Genomic DNA, 22,338 nt, shown 5'->3' on the forward strand with positions numbered 1-22,338 from the left:
TACGCCATACAGTGTGCTACGAGGTAAATTTTGCCCGTACAGCTGCACTATGGCCTACTCCTATATCAAATTCCAACTGTCAAGTGATCTTTTAAGTGCACGCCAATGTGTACACAAGACCTCGGTTTTCCCTCCCATCCAAACGACTAGACAGCTGTCCTCGTCAGGCCCTCCCGTCCTGCATCACGGACAAGGGGAACCACACCGGAAAATCAGGATGAACTTACTCGGCCAATGCAGGGATCGAAGACCCGACCTCCAGGCTAGCGAGTCAGCGTCTTACCCACTGTGATCCCCTTATGACTCCTACACACAACAATTTATTATGAACAATATTTAAACCAACCTTCCAGAATTGATAGAAGTGCATATTTCGAAAACTAAAGCCAGTAAAAATAGCGAATATGAAATGAATTATGACATGTGTAAACCCAAAATACCCATACCCCAGCCCAAACTGTGGGCATGTAAAAACTCATCTGCTTTCAGTCTTTGAGAAATAGGCTCTTGTCACAGAAAGTAAAGACCCAAAAATTAAAACGTTACAAATATTTTTTTAAATTGTATTTATTACATTTTATGATCGTGGTCTTTCTTTTTTGCCTCTGAAGAGAGCCCAAAGTGAAACATTAGCTACTTTAACAATTTTAAAACGGACACCAGGAATATCTCCAACAGCATGACCTGATCGACCAAATCCAGCAACAAGAACTTCATCGTTTTCCTGTTCAAATAAAAAAGAAAATATTCAGAACTGGATACAAGTAATACATTTCCAATAAGCAAAAGGATTCCCGATATAGGAGATCAGAATTTTAACTTTATAAAACACAAATTGGGTCCTTTTGGGACTAACATGATAAATCTATTATTCAACAATTCACTTTAGTAAGACGAAAACTTGAAGAAAAGTTAACCGGCAAACACTCCTTATCAAGCACAGATTTAATGATATAAAATGCACACTTTAGATTACTCGCCTTGTCCCACCAAGACTAAGAAACAAGCAAGAGTAAATAATATAATCAAATCAAAGGGACTAACAGAAAATAAACAAAGTTTAGTCAGTCCTAACTGATGATCATTTAACCTTTATATCACTGGCATCACATTTACCTTAAGTACATTTTTCCATTATATTCTAAATTAAACTCTTCAGACTTTGCTTTATTTCATAAAAACTTGTCCTTTTGTCATGACAATGCTTTAGAAAGCTGGTTGTTAAATTCCACAATACATGTAGTAGCTATCAACTTGTGTGCCACTTTGGAAATTTTGCCTTGGCCTAATAGAATTTCAACTGTCACAGGTTCCTCAAGTTAATGTACATGCCAGCATGTGGAGCACCATCCGAACAACTAGATACTTTAATCTTGCCAGGCTCTCCATCATGCACGAATGACAACTTTAAGAGGAAACCAGAATGGTGCAAGTAATGACTTAATAACCATTCAGTTTCAAATTTTCAAAAGCTTACCTCTATAAAATTTAGACAACCATCATTAGGTACAAAGGCTGTAATTTTTTTACCATTTTTGATCAGTTGAACTCTGACACATTTTCTAATAGCAGAGTTAGGCTGTTTGGCTTCAACACCACTGTAAGTAAATAGATTAGTATTAATTTTAAACAAAATAGATTTACATGCAAGATCACTGCTTTTAAATTTCTGAATCCTAGTAATAACAAACTTGATTTAAACTTAAACTGAAAGCTATTTCTGAAAAATCTGTTATGTAAAGATTAACATCTGCCATCCGACTTAACAACTTCCAAATAAGTTATATTTATAGCACAGCTTTCACAATTTTAAACACAGAGGCCTTGAAGCCAAGGTATTAAACCTGTTAATGAATGAAGCATGCCATAAATTCTAACATTGACACTTGTTCATCATACTTGTGAATTTATGATTGCACAACTATTTTTAACTATTTTCAGATCACTGAATGCCGACCAACAAATATAACCACTGTAAATTTGTGTATTAACATGGTTTGTTTAATGCGTTAAAGCTCATAACTTCTTGATAATTGGGTTAAAGAAAACAAGGGTTAATGATAAGGTTAATGTGTCAGCTTTGGTCTCTAGAAGAGGGCCAAAAGACTTTGCTTAGAACTTTAAGAAAAGACCTACTTACACTTTTTCTAAAACAATGCCCTTAGCATGAGAAGAACCCTGGAAAGGATTGGCCTTCCATCTGGTACCAAAGTGAGCCTTTTTGTAATCTTTATCATGCCATTTCTGGACACGACGAATATTTCTCAGTTTACGGGCAGTATGAAGCCCTGATGGTTTACCTGTCAAAAATAAAATACATTTATAGAATGAGACTGTTTCACTGAAGGGTGGAGATCTGGGCAGCAAAAAAAGGTGATAAAACTGAAACCTGGATTTCTGAAAAGATAGCCGTGGGGGGTTGGGCGTCAGCATTAAGGAAAAGGAATAGCGGATATTCAACTGGATCGCGTTTCCTAGATATATCAGTAGCCTACTCATGTGCTGATCAAGTTTATTGGTCATCCAAGCTTCTAAACTTTAGAAGTGCACCATTTTCGAAAGTTAAGCAGATTTCATACCGTAAAGATGCGACATATCAAATAGAATATAAATTATCCTTCGAAGAAGGACACACTGCAAACAGTTGCTCCATACGTTCACAAAATATGAAGAGACGTCTTTCTTCACCAGAAAGGTGGCCGGCTGTTAAATGTATCTACAAGAAGATGCAACTTTCCCAAGAAAAATTAAAGATTTAAGAGCTATGTTAAAGTTTATGACACCAAAAGATAAAGTCTTTATGTCTAAATTGACTGAATAAGATGTCAAGACACTGATGTTTATATTGAAGTCTATTTCTTTTATATTGTTCATGTATCATCTATAGACTACATCATATGGAATGTATTTTAATGTTCTTAGTTGAGACTGATGTTGAAACTGATCTACCAGGAGTTCCAAGTTCCAAGAACCAGACATGCATGCTAATAATTTTTTCAATCTCTGTGTATTAAATGTCAGATATTACAATATTAGTAAACATTTAGTTCAATTAATCTGTTATTATTATTATAAAGCTGAACCGGTCAAGGAGGTTTTCATGGCCTCTGACTGTGATCGAGTGAGTGAGTGAGTGAGAGAGAGAGAGAGAGAGAGAGGGAGAGAGAGCAAACATGATACCATTTTATTCTGATAATACCCATGTGCTTAGAGGGGTATAAGTGGGTGGGGGGGGGGTTAGAAAACACACGAGGTTGGGTAAGCGAGCCTACTTTTTGTCACGTACAAGTCAAGTTTGGGTTCGAAATCATGCCACTAAATGACAGACCTTATAGTCTATAGCGAACACGTAAGCTTCCCCCTTCTTAAACACCCATAATTGGATAAAATTACCAGTTACATTTCCTGTGCATGTTCATATGCATATATAATGGACATAGAACATTTTGGATTTCAGTTTGAACGATTTCAGATTTAGGAAAATGTTCTATTTCCAAACAAAAAAATCGTTTTTTAGCTTTATTTCTCATTATTTCATCTAAAATTGATGCTCCAAATTCAGGTATAATTCATATGCATGTGATGTAAAATAATAAACTGATGGCCAATAATATAACCAAATATACAGTGTCAAACATTTGATCTCATTTTTCTCAAAACAGTGGTAATTGGAAATAGAACAATATGGTTTTCAGGCGACGATTTGTCTAACACAGAATAATTATTAATATTTGGCCTGCGAAAAACGGTAGATTTCGTAATGCCACCCACGTGGACGGGACGGGGGAGGGGGGGGGCATTTCCTAATGAATAAAACAAGAGATTGCTGGCAGCCAAGAGCCAATTCTAATAATTAAGATAAAACTAATTTTCCTCGGCTGAAAATTGACCATCACGAACAAGACTCGTCTCACACAACCCAATGAAATATTCACTAAATAAAACCACAAAAACATGAAGCCTATCCACAGAAAATTATTGAAATGAATTATGTAAAGATACTAAATAATTTTGGACAAGATTTTATTAAAAACAAAAGCAAATACTCTATTATATTTGTTAGAAATTACAATATTTTGTTACACCACGTGGGAAAGAACATACCCATGATGGCGGTTCACACAAAAAGGCAGTTCTCGTTAAAATATCGATGATCCCGAGATTTAGTCCCGATCGTTTAGAACCAATATTTCTTTATCCCATTGTCAATACAAATGTATGGCCAGGCAACCAAGACTATATATAAAATTATCTACGGATTGAATAATGATCGAGGAACGTATCTAAATTCATGACGGTTATTTAATGACTTCACATTTATTTGTATCTAACAGACCAGAGTTAAAAGTGCCACATAATTTGAAACAGGTTATTATGGGGTGCTTAATAGTCTCAAAGCAAATAGTATATGAAATATAAACAAAATATTTCTAAATACCAAAACCAGTCCGTTATCTAGGGGAATAATATATCCGATGACGTCACTGAAATAATCACATGATAAGTAAAAAATTCAAAATGGTGGACGTATCCTTCAAGTTAAAAATGTTTCTTGCATTATCAACTCTGTTTTCTGTTGCTTTAGCCGACAATGTCCCAGTACTTATGTGGTCACCATCAAGGCAAGTATTTTAAAGATATAGCTTTGCGTTGGAAACCTCTCCATTCTCTAGTCCAAATCATATGCGAAGTGTTGGAATCCCGAAGTGTTAACGGCGACGGGCAGTCAGTCAGACGGTGACTGTGCAGTGTACTGTCAGTCACGGGACACTGTGTCAAGTTCACGTTGTCAAGATAATTTGTTATGGAACAAATTTCGTACTGACTTCTAAGTGATGGGGGCCATTTTATTTGGATGAAATACAACAAAGTTCAGAGAATGATTGGGGAAATGACGATGTGGATTAATTTTGTAATCAAAACAGTTTTTAAAAAACTAAATGAAAATAAAAATGATTTTATGTCATAGATCTATTTGAAATTATAAATATAATAATTATTTTCATCAATCTAATAAAATAATAACCCATATTAACTGTCTCTGTGGCAGTTACAGGTACATATAAGCTGAAAATAGTAGACTAATAGTGTAAGAATACTAAGAATATTACTTTGCTGAAGGACAGGGAAAGGTTATTCTTACACTGGTGGGTAGTGAAGAAAAGCAAAGTAAATATCATGCTTGTTATGTAGGTCAATAGTGAATACACAAAATAACTAATAGACTTAGCTTGACTACTAAATTATTTCATTAGATATGTGAGCAATATTTGGGTGGCTTGATCGGCACTAGTAGTACTATTATCACTCAACGATGTTCAGCCGGTATCACGTCATTTGGGACTCACGTCATTTGGGACTCAACATAAACGACATTTGGGACTCAGTTGACGACGTTTGGGACTTGATTGGCGTCATTTGGGACTCAACACAAACGACATTTGGGACTCAATATAAACGACAGTTGGGACTATTTATTTATGAGATATATAGTAACAGCTGTCTTAGTTGTCTTTCGTTTTATTTAGTTGATCGGCGATTGTTGAGACCGCGATTAACACTGCTAGTTCTACTTTGTTTTGTTTTATCTGCAAGTATAAATCTTCTCCTTTGTTTTGTTTATCTGCGAGTATAAAACTTGACAATAATTTATTGTTGAAAAAATGTGTATATTTAGTAATACTTCGTTGTTTTTCTTTTATCAAATAGTAAACAAGCTTGATTGACCGACCACTGCTAATGTTTTTTCGTGAAACGGTATAACTGCAATCAACACACGGCCGCCATTCTCGATGATTTACAACTCATGTTTTTCCTCATCCACCAAAGAACCGTTAGGTTTCTTTGAACATACTGCAATAACATCGGGATTATCAGTTAATCAGCTTTAATTATCCCGCTTTGATCGTTGCCATTTCTTATATTTTCCACAAAAAAACTTTGCCTAGTACGCACTAATTTATCGATTGGTATTGCCATCTACGACAAGCATGTCAACGTGCAGCTCATGGATTATCGTCAACAATTTCTAGGGGCTTGTAAAAAAGATTGCATGGCGTGTAAATATTTATTTTGTTTTTTGTGTAGGTCATTTTCAAATACATTCATCAGCATATTATTTGTTTTAAATAAATATATAACGTTGATTATCAAAGAATCGTAAGTGCAACTAATGTTTTATCGTATGGTTGAGCCTTTTACTAACCACGTGTTTCATGTTAATAAATATTTTTTTTCGTGTTTTGAACTGGCCTATTTCTAATGAATTATCCCGAGTCCCAAACGACGTATACCAAAGTCCCAAACGTCGTATACCCGAGTCCCAAATGTCGTGGTCATATTTTTTTGAGTCCCAAATGACGCGAGTCCCAAATGACGTGAGTCCCAAATGACATGTAATCGTTCAGCCTACAGATTTACAATCCAATTGTTATGTTGTATAGACATTAAAGAGGCATTAATGAAGATTAGATAAAGAGCTGATAGTTCTCACTATAATTGTTAAAAAATAGATTAAATGTAAATTGCTTCACTTTTGAGCCGAGAAATACTCATTTTAATAACACTGTAGCCTCAAATGTCCTTGTTACTGTTGTTACCATAATAAACAACGTCTCATTTATCCATTTTTACGGTTAATAATCAATAGTCGTTGAATGGCTGATCAGAATCAAATCTAATGAAAATCGGATCCATCAGATGGCACCAAGAGTTGAAATATGGTCTTGTCATGTTAATAAATGTCTAATAGTTTATTTATGTAACACTTTCAGCCCTAAGTCAAGACCTGCAATAGGCAGATTTAGCTTATGTATAATGTATGTTTAAGTTATTGAATGGAAAAACAAGACTGGCTTTCCAGTTTCCCCAAGTATATTTTTTTAGTGTCTAACTGACTTATTTTTGCCATTGAGGGGTGACTGTGATGAGAACAAGTGATTGTGAGTGTGATAAGAAAAGATTGTTCTGAGCTTATTATAACACCTGGAAATCCAGTCATCCAATATTTGAGAAATAACAAGAAGGGTTGGGGGCTGTGTCATTTCAGTCAAGTGACAACGTTTCGATCCAAAACTTTTACGTAACAAGCTGTAGAATTGTTTGCTCAACATCATTGGTTTTCTCAAGTTTTGCCGGTTCCCAACCGGCAACTACTACTAAAGACCCTTACATACAAGTAAATTATTGAAATAAAATTGTACCATACATGTATAATTCAGTGGATTCCCCCAGGACCTGTAAGAATGGTGACAGGACAGCGCCACCCTATGATTTTTCAGAACTAGACTCCGCCATTCTTAACATTTCTGAACATGGTAAAGGGGTTGTCATTTTGGTAATCATTAAATAAATGTTTGTTGTATTAGAATTTAGCTTGTTTAACCCTGACCGTGAAATGAAATGAAATGGAATGGGGTTTATTCCGTTTAACATCCTACTCCTAAACTGGGCTAATGAAAACAGGCATACGCCATACAGTGTGCTATGAGGGAAATTTTGTCCGACTAGTGGCACTATCAAATTCCAACTGCCAAGGGATCTGTTACGTGCATGCCAATGTATACACGGGACCATCTGAATGAATAGACAGCTGTCCTTGTCCGACTCTTCGTCCTCACATTGGCAAGGGGACACCACGTCGAAAAATCATGATGAACTTTCTCGGCCAACTGCTGACCGTGACAGGAATCTTAAACGTGGCATATAGCAATTAATTAACTAGATAATGATATTATAAAGTAGTGTTAATCATCATCATGTTTACAGTCAGTTGCTGGTGTCACACAAACTTTATATGTTGTCTCATCTACATGTACAAGTCATAGTTTTTTCGACTTATTCCATTGTTGGTCAGATTCAGTCATAAACCCTGTCCACATTTAGAACCATTTAGCTTTCTGTAACTATCAATTGTATCTATCGTACATGTACATGTTATAAAAAAATTTAATGTGTATTTACTTACAGTATTTTATCTTTTTAGACCACTGAGTGACTTACCCCAGCCATTTGCAGGAAATACGATAGATCATGGAACATTTCACCAGTCTTACCTCTCACCTTTATCTGCAACCAATGACCATCACATTGTCGTTTTCTTACAAGATAAGGTAAACAGTTTATTTTATATATGTATTTCTGTCAGACATGATGTAGATGTTTTGTAAATGAATTCATTTGATTTACTGTAGCATTTGAATATTTACAATGTTGAACATATATGTATAAGATATAAAAGTCTGTACATGAATTAAAAAGTATTTACCATAAATTACACATTGTGATGTTTGGGATATGAAATTCTTTGTTGTATGAAAAGCAACATGTACAACTACAGTATTTAAATATTAATATACATAAGTTACATGTAGATAAATATATATACATTGTCTGATTTCAATATCACCATATTATATTATTTGTATCTTTTTTTTTTCTTTTTAGTTGAATATCAATGATTTTGCTAAATATGCAGATATCTACAATCCTTATAGTGATGGAGGAGCTTTTAAAAATATCAAGGTAATTAATTTTTTTTATCGTAAGTCAGAGGTGCCTATATATTATGAGGAAGTTGATTTAGTGCATCACAGATAACTCTACAATGTAGGAAACAACTGACACTCATGGCCTTTATATTAAAACTGTTGACATATTTTTTTATCGTACGTAACTAACGTACGAAAATTAATTGGCGGCTAGCTTTTTTTTCGCACGTATACACTGAATGGCCATTTTGCTCAGTAATCCCAGCCAGAATTTGGTTATTTTCTAAATTTGACTTAAAGTTTAAAATATTTGTTTTAGAACTGAAACACATTAACTATTAGTCAATCCCAACGCTAAAAACATCAACAGAATTGATTGTGTATATCTGAAATAGAACGGGCGACCGACGCACAAAATAGTGCAATATGGCGGCCTCTTTGAACAACCCTTGCAGACGCTGTCATTGAAGACAACGTCAATTCTATGAGTTGTAGATGTTATTTTTGTGAAAAATCATTGGATGAAGAGAGAACATGTTGGGACTGTACAAATTATATAGTCTTTATGTGTGCAACGGACACGAACGATGCTGAAGATAAACCTATTGTTTACAAAGTTGACCTCATGACCCATTAACGCCAATGTCATGACCTGTGATGTGTAGATCAAGTGATATGGATATCATGGCTACTGACTGGGTCTGAGATACTTCTCCGCAGGTAGCGTGTCTCAGATGTTCAGAATGATTTTTTATGAAATAAAATGGGAATTAATGAAGAAAGCCATACGCCATGCAATGTGCTATGAGGGAAATTTTGCCTGGACAGCGGCACTATGGCCTACTCTTATTTTTGAATTCCAACTGTCAAAGGTTATTTTACGTGTACGCCAATGTGTACATGAGACCTCAGTTTTCTGGCCCATCAGAATGACTATGCATTGATGTCTATGGTGATGATACCATAACCATGATATAATTATCTCACTGGAATTTATGAAATGGTGTCAAATTTATATTCTGTAATTACAAAAAGCTAATCTTACCAATTTTAGCCAAGAGTAGAATTAATGCTGGTCACCTTAAATTTAATATGGATTGGCCTATACATATATGTCAGCCCCCTTCAGGTTTGCATGAATTTCATGTCATACAGTATCACATACTAACGTCATTTGTTTATGTTATTAATTAAATGTTTTCATGAAATACAGTTACAAGTTGTTTCTTTAAATAGGCTTTGATGGAGGAACAGTTCTCTGTTCACATACCAAGTGTTAAACTACCTACTACTGCCATCAGTGATTTGAAGGAAAGTTTTAAAGGGAGACAACACACTGTTGAGTCTTCTTCTGATATTCCTAGTTTACCATTGGATGATGGCAAGAGTCATCTGATTCTAGTTATATTACCTAGTGATGGAAAAGCTGGTAATGAAGAAAAAGCTTTCAGAAATAATGGTAAGGACATATGCTTTAAAATAAGTTTCACAATTATCTGTCTTACTTCGTAGCTTCATGTTGTGGGGCTTCACAATCAATTCTTATGTTTACCGGGGGGTTGGATGGCCGAATGTTTAGCATGTGTGTGTTGTATCATAAGGTCTGTCATTGAGTCAACTGGCGTAGTTTCGATTCCTTGGTTGTACATGACAAGGAGTAGGGTTGCCTGTCCATCCTCGTGGGTTTTCTTTGGGTCCTGTGGTTTTCTCCCACTGCTAAAGACACCGAATTATTGGAATCAAATTGAACTATGTTAGTCCCGAAATAACCTAGTTTGTGTCAGGTGGACTTAAACCCCATTTGAATGTCACAAACATGTATGAGAGTAGACAATACAGTTTAATATCAAATTCTACTCAATAAACAGTTATTTGCAATGTTTTTGTATACTATAGATGTTATTGTTAATGATGTTGTGAAGGAATTGAAGAAGAGAAGTATTAAATATACAGCTGTCTATACAGCAGAATCATCACAAACGGTAAATAACAAAACTACATGGAAAATTGATTTCCTGAATTTTTTTCTTTTGAATTTTCTTTTGATCTTTTTAATCAAAAAATGGATGTTTAATTTAAAGGAACTAAATCGCTAATATTTGAGACCTAGAAATGGACAGAATGGGTCGCAACGCATATAATAATGTAATATGAACGTGTATAAACTGATTTACATGTAAAGGACAATATTGGTGCCAGTCATTATCACATATGTGATAGAGCTGGTTAAACACATTACAAATATAATTTTAACACAGAGATCATTGCTACGATAGCTGAGTAATACAGGTTTCCTGAATTGGAAGTGCCGAACGCCAAAGGAAAATATGAGTCGTCCCTCTATATAACTGACTGATGTGACGAATTTCTGCTCACTAATAATTCCTTCGAAGACCAAAAGTTGTTGTGTGAGACTGTGAGAGGATATCTGACAATTCATAAAAAGAAGTGACTGCCACTAGATAAGAGAACACTAAAGAAAAACAGAAAAAGTCCGTGCATTACCATGTTTTTATAATGTATAGAATGAATATAAACAAAGGAATGTACGGACTATTTCTATTTTTCTCGTTTTCTCTTATCTAATGACATTCAATTACTTTATTGAATTGTCAGGTATCCTCTTACAATCCCATATAGCAACTTTTGGTCTTAGAAGGAATTATTAGTGAGCAGAAATTCGGCCGTGTATCTGTTATCACTCGTCACATTAGTCAGTTATATAGAGGGATTACTCGTGTTTTCCTTTAGCGTTCGTCACTTCCGATTCAGGAAACCTGTATTACTCAGCTATCATAGCAATGATCTCTGCGTTAAAATTATATTTGGAATGTGTTTAACCAGCTCTATCACATATGTGATCATGACTGGCACCAATATTGTCCTTTAATCGTGTCTGTTGTTACTGTAATTTCTAATCAGTTACGCGAGAAGTCTCAATCTCTAGCATCTGGTTATTCCAGACTACACCGATAATATTTATTGCGCATGCTCTCCAGATAAGAATCTGGCGTTACCGTTTGACATGACATGGGGAATATTTCTAGCCTTTCTTCGAGTCCCTTGTTACAAATGGCGCTGAAACGCATTATGCATTATGGTACACGATTCGTGTACCCATGGTAAAATGTTTATTTTGTCTTAAATATTGGATATCAGAAGCCCATCTTTTCCTGGTAAGATCACAACATCAATGTTGATTTAAATTGACAAATAATTCGTGTTTTGAATGTCGAAAACTTTGGATGATAATGAGTTAGAGACTTAGCTACTTTAAATATAGTCTTGGATAATTGTGTTTAAGGACATAAGTCTTTGTCTCTCTCGGTAAAGGGATATATCTTTAATCTGTTTCTTTTGTCGATTGATATTCATGTACATGTATGATTATGCATTTATCTATATCAGCATTCCGTGACTTACAAAAGAAAGACCCTTAATATGCAAAGTTAAAATAATCAGTTTGAATGGTACTCTTCTTTCTGGTAACTCACTGAGCTCAAAATATAGGTATAAATTGAAAGTAAAATTGAAAATGAAATAGCCTTGATCTTCATTTTAATGATGTGTAATTAATCAACAGAAATTGATGAAGTGACATAGAGTTATTTTTTTTTTTTGTTATTATTGTAGAAACCTGCCGAGTCAAAATACACAGGAAGACGTCTACTTGCAAGTGCTGATGCAACAAACACAAGCATATTTGTCAACGTATCATCAACTATATTTTTTTACGCCCGAAAAATAACAATAACTCAGGTTTTACCAAATTCAGAAAGAAATATGAATTTCTCAATTACTTCTGCCGTTGCCAAGCCTGATACAACTGGCTCAATGATGGGAAACACTACTGGAGAGTAAGTTATATTGTAAAACAATACACTTTACACCAGAGAACACCATTAAATTTCACCATCTCGGTACCCACAAATTGTAGTTCATCTATTTATAGAAATGAAATGGGGTGTAACGTCTTACTATTCTGCTTCAACAGGTCTATTTATAGCAGTTCTCTCTCTCTCTCCCTTTTGCATGGCCATTTTTGTTGATTTTTGGTCTAGGTGGAAGAAGATGGTTTGCATTAACTGTTTCTGCCAGGTTTTTGTAAATATTCATGATTTAGAGGCAGAAGGATAGCAGAGTTTATGGGTTGGTTACGGTGATATGTACGGAGAATAGTAGCATTTCTTTAGTATGCTACTTAAGGATTGTGTGTATTTCCAAATTTCACTGGTCAACCTCATACAAAATCTGGAGTAAAGACATGACCATTTGATACTCTATAAGAGTTTTGGGAAAAGTTGGAGCCGGGCAAAGAGACCAGAAATAACATTGAAGTCGTTGGGAAAATCAATGGTGGTCTGTTGGGAAAATCAATGGTGGTCTGCATACGTATCGTCACTTGGAGTTACCTGCTCCTGATACAATATAAAATATCCTGTAATAATTCACATTTTATGACAAAAACACAGCTTTCCAAGCAAAATTCTTGTTCCTGTATTGGACATGGAAGCATAGTAATTAAAAATAACTGGATCTTAGTTCTAAAATTGTATGGTGATATTTCTCATGTGACATTAAACAACAAAGAAGACCATTATATGTAATTTATGCTTGGCTGGTTGATTGTACATGTTTATTATAATATTTTAGGTTTTCATTGAAGTTTGATGATGTACCAGCTCTTAATGGTACACAGAAGTATGGTGTTGCTATCAAGTGAGTAAATTGCATTTAAAAAAAACGTTGTTTTAACACCACACTTTATTTACAAAAATGACAAAACGGTGATGACATTTTGGGCTTGCTCTGTCATATGATTTCAGTATGACGTCACAGAATTTATGGAAGTCTTCGACTCATACTGTAGTGTTTTTATTGATTTAATAAAAAAATAAAAATGTCTTGTAAATAAAATCTAAAAATTCATTTTGTCGGGTACAACATAAAAACCTCAAACTTTTATTAGAAAGTAGAGTGGGCAATGGTACACAGCTGATCTCACTAAGATTTGTAGCAGGTATGACAGTGGTAAACCTATTGAACTAGGAAGTGGTATATGACCATTCATTGTTGAATCAGCTTTTGGTTGTCATTAGAGACTGCATTAATAACAACATCTAACCGATTAATGTTGTTAGTGGTTGTATTTGAGCTATGCATATGCATACAATATTAAGACATGGTGCACTAAAAGCTGTAAATTCACAACATCTTTCATGAGATCATTTTATCTTATGATAAAGGAAAATCTGATCTCCGAAATGCTGTATAAGTGATAAGAGAGTAAAAAAATCATTTATGATACCATTGATTGTACAATATAAAATTGTCACAAAAACCCATTTTAGTATTACGGATAAATTTCCTCAATGGTCGCAATCCATTATACCTAAGGATGTAATAAACGGCTACTCGGTTAACAGATATTCATTTTCATATCATATCTGTCCTTCAACTTCAAACCCAGGAGTGGTACCCACAACAATGTTTTCTTTCACTAAAGACCACATAAATTCTTCATATAGCACCTGTCATTTGTTATAAATCATGTGAAGTTAACTTCTATAAATTCCTGCTTAAAGTTTTGTAAATGTCATTAGTAATCACTCGAGTGATTGGCAAATGAAAGATATATTATGTAAGATTTAGATAAAGAACTAGCCATTCTTGCTATAATAGTTCGAAAGTAGATGATGTAAAATGAATAATTTGAAAATTTCATTCAAATTACTCTATTGCAAGCGAAAATATTAGCCTTTGAAGGTTTGACAGACGTGTGCAATAATTTCAACCACCGTACTGGTTGATCGAAGCTAAGTCTCTGTCCTCCATATTTGATTAAATCAAAGTATCGCTGAACCATTCTAATCTATTTAATATCGGAGAAATCTGATGCCATCGAGAGTTAATTAAGGCCTGGATCAGTTAATTAATGTCAAATTAATACTTTAGAAAAACATTTCAGGCCTAAAGAAAGACCTGCAATAGGCAGATTTAGCTCTTGCATAATGCATGTTTAATTGTTTTACAGTATTTATAAACCTTGTCACTCTATAAACAGTCTCAAAAGAAAACAAAATGGTTTGGTGTGATGAAATAATATTAAAATAGACAGGATAGTAAAATGCAATTATAGAACTGATGGAGGTCAAAGTTGACGACATCCGGGTCACTGGTACCATACAACATGGCTTGTGAAACGAACATGTGTCTTTTGAAATACCAGAAACGGATGCATTAAATGACAAAAATTATTTTGTATTTAAAAATCCACTAGTAGGCTTTCAAATAGTTAATGCAAAACTAATCTCATCAAGTATAAGGAGGCTTTTTTTATAAATCAACCTGATTTCAACTGGTCTCTACCTGACCTGTCAAAGATGGAGGATGGAGAAATGAAGTCAAGAATGAATGAATGAATGGAATTGAACTGATGGTTAACTTAAAAGCTATAATACTAATAATTTAAAAATATATTGACAAGTCTTCCTGCCATGCAACAAATATTTTAATAAAAACAATTTATTAAATGGGAATAAATCTGTTAACCGGTTGCGGTTAGGTTTTTAACGGCCAATTAACCAGGTTAAATAATTTTTGGATCGTTTAATACATAAGTAATTATAACCTGTGATTAGAAAACATAGCCAAACTATTTGGAAAAACTACTTGGCTTGTTAGCATCTTTTGAGATAATTAAAGGGAAGCCCTTTTGACAATCTTCCAATTTAATTAAGTAGTACACTTGCATGACCATCACTGTACAAAAGCTTATGAGCATACTGTTTGGAATGTGTTCAATATGAATATTCATCATTATTGTTTATTACTGGGATGAATGCACTGGGTGATCATCTGTTAAACACATGATTTTTCCTGGCTGTGTCTTACTTTAAGATAAAAATAAGTTTAGATGGTCGGATAGATCCTCTGATTATACCTGGTGAAATATATTTTGAAACATAGATTCTGATTCTAATATCTTATGTTTATTTATTATGGTAACTGTACTAATTTTTTGCCTGTTTTATTTTTCTTTCAAAGATTTGCTATGACCAAAAACAATGCATATCGTCTTAAGATTTCCAACTTCACATTGACACTTACAAATAAAACCGTTGGAGGTGGTGACCAAGACATGGATATGGATATGGATATTAAAAGTTTGAATCTAGATTTCCCTTTATTGTTTTCCTATCATTGTTCGGGATTCAATATAATACAAACCAATAGAACCAAAGGGGAACCCTACATTCAGCTCTACATAGATGGACTGCAGGTAAATAACTTCTTGTACATTATATATTTAAATCGCTGGGCTGGGGATTCGGCTTGTGGCCTAGAGCTGAGATTTTTCCCAGACAACACTATTTCCGTCTACTCTTCATCAAATTACACCTGTCACAGGTTCTTTTACATGCATTTACTTGTGTGTGCTACACAAGACCTCAGTGTTGTTTTTTTTATCCCATCCAAATGACTAGACACTTTTCAACGCATGGCCCTTGATCCTGCACTTCTGATATGGGGAAAGCTAGCTGAAAAATTGCTAGTAACTTCGTCGACCAGTCTGAGATTGAACCTGGGACATTCTGGTTATTGAGAAAGCTGCTTACTCGTTGAACCGCTGTGGCTCTCTGCAAATAGTAAAACAGAATTTATTTGTTCAAGATTGATAAAAGAGTTAGTATGAAAGCTTTTTCTACTGATCTGCTTCACAAATTGTTTTCTTTTTTTTTCAGTTCCAAGTATTTGGTTTGCCCGGTCAACCTCGTGATCAGTTTGGTGATGCCTGGGATTGTGTCCCCTTCTTTACAACAGCTATATGGATGGCCCTCTTCTATGCTCTAATTTTTATTGTTATATTGTATTTTGGAATCTATATGATGTTTAACCTTAGCACCATGGATCGATTTGATGACCCGAAAGGAAAAACCATCACTGTCAATGCTTCAGATTAAGATATGAAATAAAAAAAATAGCTGTACATGTAACAAAATTATCATTTTCTTATCGCAACTTTACAAATGGCTGAATGTCATCATAATTTTATCACTAAATATTTTATATGGGTCTCCACATTCCACATATAAATTTTACCTGCAACAGTACGAATCTGTATACACTCACACATAGATTTCTGCTCATGTGGGTCACAATTCAAACAAAGATTTATATTGAATTAAAGCGATAATTTCATGTTTTTAAGTTATATTTTTAAAATGTATTAAAATAAAGCCTTAAAATAGATGGTATCTATAAACAGTCCTACCTTGTTAAAGAATAATCCTATTAATCCTATAATTCACTATTGAAAGTTGAGAAATTGGCAAAAATATCATTTTCGACTTCAATTTCAAACGTTTGGAGATAGCTATTCCATGGGGGGGGGGAATAGAAAAACAAGGGAGGTAATTGTGTTATTATTCCCGGGGTGAATGGTTTTTAAGTGTAAGAATGATACCTATGATCGTATAATAGTGAGTTAACAACCTATAGAGCAAAAGCCATAGAAATAATTATCTTCTTTTGACTTTCTTAAGAAAGTTTTTTGTTTCGTGAAATAATATGAAGTGTGTAAACTCTTTAATAAGTAGACACCATATAGATGTACATCTTAGTCTTGTCAACCCATCTGATTAAACACGAAACCAGATATTTCATTTATTAATTATTCATATTTGTCATATGACTGAATGTTTTGGAAAAGTTTTTTAAAAATCTGGGTTAAGTTTGATGGGGGGTGGGGGGTAGCAGAATTATGGGAAACATCTATAGAGCATTATGTTTGTTGGGGTAACTACAGAATTGTTGGAAACATTGAGCAGTTGAGAACAAAACAACTTATAAGTTCAATATAAATAGCCTGCATTATTCATGGAGACCACCGAAAGTATAAAAAAAAAACGAAATTTAAATCTGTATGTAATCAGATTTTCATGTCTAAATTTTTACAGTTATGATATCTTCCCATTTTTTATAAACATTCCAATTAAAATTTAAACTTGAATTTAACATGTAAACCTGCTGATTGAATAATAAAAAGAAATTTAATTCAATAAAAACTGGTTGGAATTTATTCAGATTGCAGTTTTTAACCATTATGACTGCATGAAGGGTGTGATAGTCGGGCTGTGAGGACGCAGGGTTCGTGTCAGGGATAGTCACTCTATGACATGTGTCATCATTAGCTTAGTTGGTGCAGAAAAATAGGATCTTAAATGACTTTTTAGTTTTTATCAGAGCAAAATATTTAACCACTATCTATTAACCAAATTATAAAGGGATTTCAGCCTGCTACATCCAGGTTCTCTTGCTAGTGCAGAATTGTAAATTGCATGATTTTTTTTAAAACTAGTTTCTTTTTTGCCCAAACTAGAATCTAATAATTTTTTAAACTGGCTATCTAGTAACATACTGAGTTTGAGCAATAGGCACCCTACAACTGATCAGTCAATTCCCGAGGACAAGCATCAAGAAAAAATAATGTTAGATCTCTAGATTATGTCAGTATTATTAGATTCTATTTGACCTAACAGACATCATGACTAACAGTTCTATTCGAGGGAACAATGGTGGGTAAGACGCTGGCTCTCTAGTCTGCAGGTTGCATGTGCAATCCCTGCATTGGCCAAGATAGTTCATCAGGATTTTCCAATGTGATTTCCTCTTGTCAGTGGTGCGGGACGGAGGGCCTGACAAGGACAGCTGTCTAGTTAATTGGATGTAACAGAAACCTAGGTCCAGTGTATACATTGGAGTGCATGTAAAAGATCCCTTGGCAGTTGGAATTCAATATAAGAGCAGGCCATAGTGCTGCTGCCAAGGCAACATTTCCCTTATAGCACACTGTATGGCGTAAGCCCGTCTTCATTAGTCAAGTCAGAGCAGAACAGTAGGACATTTAATCCCCATTTTATTTCATTTTATTTGGCTCTATCCTAGCCTACAGCCATTTTCCACCCAAGGCATCTATTTACTTCTATCATCTGAATAAATCATTAAATGTTCAATCCCTTAATTTGCTATTTTTAGCAATACACCACTGTATACAGATATATGTGAACAATCTCTCTTGAATCCACAAATCTTAAAGATACATTATGTAAGATTTAGATAAAGAACTAGCCATTCTTGCTATAATAGTTCGAAAGTAGATGATGTAAAATGAATAATTTGAAAATTTCATTCAAATTACTCTATTGCAAGCGAAGATATTAGCCTTTGAAGGTTTGACAGACGTGTGCAATAATTTCAACCACCATACTGGTTGATCGTGGCTAAGTCTCGGTCCTCCATATTTGATTAAATCAAAGTATCGCTGAACCATTCTAATCTATTTAATATCGAAGAAATCTGATGCCATCTAGAGTTGATTAAGGCCTGGATCAGTTAATTAATGTCTAATTAATACTTTAGAAAACATTTCACACCTAACGAAAGGCCTGCAATAGTCAGATTTAGCTCTTGCATAATGCATGTTTAAATTTCATATTTACAAAAACTGGCCATTGTCCTGTGTTTTTTCAAAATCGATACTCCACCAGTATAAATTAAAATATGTGATAACCTATTTGTTGTCACAGAGCTGTATACAGAAAGGTCATGTCCTTTAGAAATCACCAAGTGCATATATTTTTGAGAAAATTTGAAAATCAATATGCTACCTGTATAAATTTAACTAAATTTTTAATTATGTTTGAAATAACTTGTGAAGAGATGTGGGTATATAAGATAATAAATATTACAGAATATGAAGAAAGACAAAAAATTTGATGCTGGTTTCTGTCATTTGTTGATTCATCAGTGGAAGAGATTGGTTGGACAAAGTCTTGATTCCTGTTGACACAGTGTGGTATATATTATTACTATTTCCATACCTGTTACCATAAAAGGTAAGAATTAATGACTTTAAAGAAAGGTGTCTGTGGGTCTTGCTTTCTGTTTTACCTATTATCAGTCATTCAATAATAGTTTTTAGATTTCTATAAAATAAATTTGATGGGTAAAACATGAAAAAAATACCTGTAACTTTTTAAGGTATCTGGTGATAATTTTAATGGCAGACAAAATACGAACCACTTTCTATCAATATTCACATTTGACATCCTCCCAACCAAATAAATTAATTTACACTTTAAGTTAAAAAAAAAAATACTCTTATTTTAAATTATACTTTAAAATACAAAAAAAAAGATATGTAAAATTATATCTAAGATAAACAGTTAACTGTTTCAAAATGAACTCTTAAATCAGTAAATTTAACCAGAAACCTTAACTGATGTTCACTGGCCAAAATCAATTTATACTGAGATTTTATGTTATCTTGATTTACTAACTAGAGCCATTGATTTAGTGGGAATATGTTATCTGTATTTCTTTCCTCTAATATTTATAATTACAATACATATTATACTTTTTGGCACTTCAATGACTAAGATTTAACAATTTCTATAAGTGGTATTACAGTGTTGCCCTTTTAATTAACAAAGAAGAATGGGATATTTGCTTGTAAAACTAAGGGTATCCTTTTATGGTATGACCATCATATAAAATTCAGTATCAGATTGATACCCAGGCAGCCATAAACTGATCAAGATCTGTCAAAACCTTTTTGTTTATTTTTGAGAACAGGCAGAGTCTAAGTAAAAGCCTGCTTCCATCTTTTTAATACTGATTGAGACAAAAACTCAACAAAATAAAATATTATTAGAATTAATGAGTTAATATTTATTTTCCAGATAAAATGGCGACGATAAGATTTACTGAATTCGTTGAGAAGAAAGTAAGATGTTGGTTTAGAATGATGGATATCAATAAAAATGGTTCCCTTGGTTTAGACGACTTTGTCTTGGTAGCAGATCGCTTTGGTCAAGAATACAATTTATCCACTGGAGAAAGAAAAAACATCCAAAACTGGTTACAGAATGGTGTTATGATGATTTTGGAGAGAGGAATGTCTACCAAAACTGACTTGCCACTATTTGCGGAAATTCAGAAAGACATCGAAAAGGGTAAAAAGGTTTCAGAAGATAGATTTGTAAAAGCATACGGCGAGTTTGTCACCCTAAATCCTGCTTCTGCTAAGGAATCCATGACAGAAATGGTTGGAGTTTTCTTTGATATATTCGATAACGACAAGAATGGCTCCGTTTCTATCAGTGAGATGGCAGTTGGTCTGAAATGTTTTGGTATGGATCCTGAATTTGCCAAGTCTATTGGGGGAATGTTTAAAGAAACAGAGAACCCAGATGGTAAAATAAGTCGACAGAGTTACATTGATCTGTGGGTAGATTTTCTGGTTTCAGAGAACAAAGATAACCCACTTCTAAAAGTATACAAATTAAATTAAAACACTCAAAGTTTAAAGTTGCTGGTGACAATTTTAGGGACAATATTTAATTTTTCACTGCACTTAAATAGATTATTTAATAGTCAAAGAGGCATTAGCCTAAGATTAGATAAAGAGCTGAAAGTTCTCGCTATAATAGTTAAAAAATAGATAATGAAAACAAAATATGCTGAAAACTTCAGTCAAATTGCTTCACTCTGAACCTAGATATTAGCAATTGAATTTTAGGCTAGTCTTGGTCATCATTACTCACGACTGTATGATAAAGTCTTGATTAGCCATTTTTACGTTAAATTATCCGTTACAAAATGTATTCAAATCCAGAATGGAATTGCACCATCTTTGAACTGATGGTCCTTTTAGAGATCCAAATTTGAGAATATTGTAGTAAGAAATCCTTCAAATGATATCCAATATTTAATTTATTGACGAAAATCCTTGGGTTTATAGAAAGTTTTCTATGGCTTAGTCTAACTGACAGCCTATTATGGATACAAATTCACATAGCAAATTAAATTTAGGAATTCAAACAAATTTTAAATTTTAATTTTTTTGAAATCAAACCTTTTACTATTTTTAAATTTAAGTCTTACAATTATTATATGATAAATGTCAATTTAAACTTTCATATTACCTTGCACCAAATAAAAAAATCATTTAAAACATTTTTTTGTAATTTTTTTTTCACATTTCCAGAGCCCACTACACAAATATCCCAGTATATATTGCTTAATCCAACATTGACCTGGATGGCCAATTAATATTTTTCAGAAATTCAGCTGATAAAGTTTTCTGCATCATCTAACACATGTACAATTAAGCCTACGTATATATGATTATAACTGACACAGAAGTAATGCTTACTTCTATCGACCTTGAAACTAGGGGTTATAGCCATAGGCCTACGGGTTCAATGAAACTAACATGTTTCAATTTTATTTCAAAAATTCGCTCGTGCGTAGGAGTCTTAATCAGTGGGGGGAAACCGTAGAACCCAGAAAAAACCCACGAGGTTGGACAGGCGCCCCCTACTCCTTGTCATGTACAACTGGGGAATTGAAACCACGCCAGTTGACTCAACTCAATGGCAGACCTTGATACAGCACACACACGCTAACCATTCAGCCATCCAACCTCCCAGCTTCATTGGAGAAGAGCGGTTATTACAATCATCCAATCCACTGAAAACTCCGCTCTTGCCATACCCAACCCAAATATTTGAACCCAACCCAATTAAATTTATCCATTAATAACCACTTAACGCAGACTACAGTAGTCACATTCTGTTATGTTCTGGCCCTGTAAGTGAAAGGTCAATTGTTTAGCAAGGACAATCCTAATGAAAATAGTCGAGTAAAGTAATTCTATGTTGTGTCATGCTGTAATAATCGCCAATGAAATTGCCATTCACTTACTATTAAAAGTATGAATGTTAAAGATAGAGTATGTAAGATTTAAATCTAACTATTGCAGGTATTTTTTTTGATTTAAAAT

The 22,338-nt window shown here is 34.0% G+C and overlaps 2 protein-coding genes across 2 annotated transcripts; both read left to right on the forward strand.

The window, feature by feature from the left end:
- Positions 1-4,468: 4,468 nt before the first annotated feature.
- On the forward strand, positions 4,469-17,557 carry LOC126828209 (V-type proton ATPase subunit S1). The gene is made up of 9 exons (XM_050557847.2): positions 4,469-4,622; positions 7,985-8,111; positions 8,446-8,523; positions 9,726-9,948; positions 10,386-10,471; positions 12,123-12,346; positions 13,143-13,208; positions 15,537-15,771; positions 16,235-17,557. Exons 1-9 carry the CDS (start codon positions 4,498-4,500, stop codon positions 16,451-16,453), a joined length of 1,383 nt encoding a protein of 460 aa, XP_050413804.2. The 5' UTR covers positions 4,469-4,497; the 3' UTR covers positions 16,454-17,557.
- A 1,711-nt stretch (positions 17,558-19,268) lies between these two features.
- Positions 19,269-21,477, forward strand: LOC126828211 (uncharacterized). The gene is made up of 2 exons (XM_050557849.2): positions 19,269-19,387; positions 20,234-21,477. Exon 2 carries the CDS (start codon positions 20,239-20,241, stop codon positions 20,842-20,844), a length of 606 nt encoding a protein of 201 aa, XP_050413806.1. The 5' UTR covers positions 19,269-19,387; positions 20,234-20,238; the 3' UTR covers positions 20,845-21,477.
- The last annotated feature ends 861 nt before the right edge of the window (positions 21,478-22,338 follow it).

Source organism: Patella vulgata, chromosome 7 (assembly GCF_932274485.2).
Source record: "Patella vulgata chromosome 7, xgPatVulg1.2, whole genome shotgun sequence".
Lineage (NCBI taxonomy): Eukaryota > Metazoa > Mollusca > Gastropoda > Patellidae > Patella > Patella vulgata.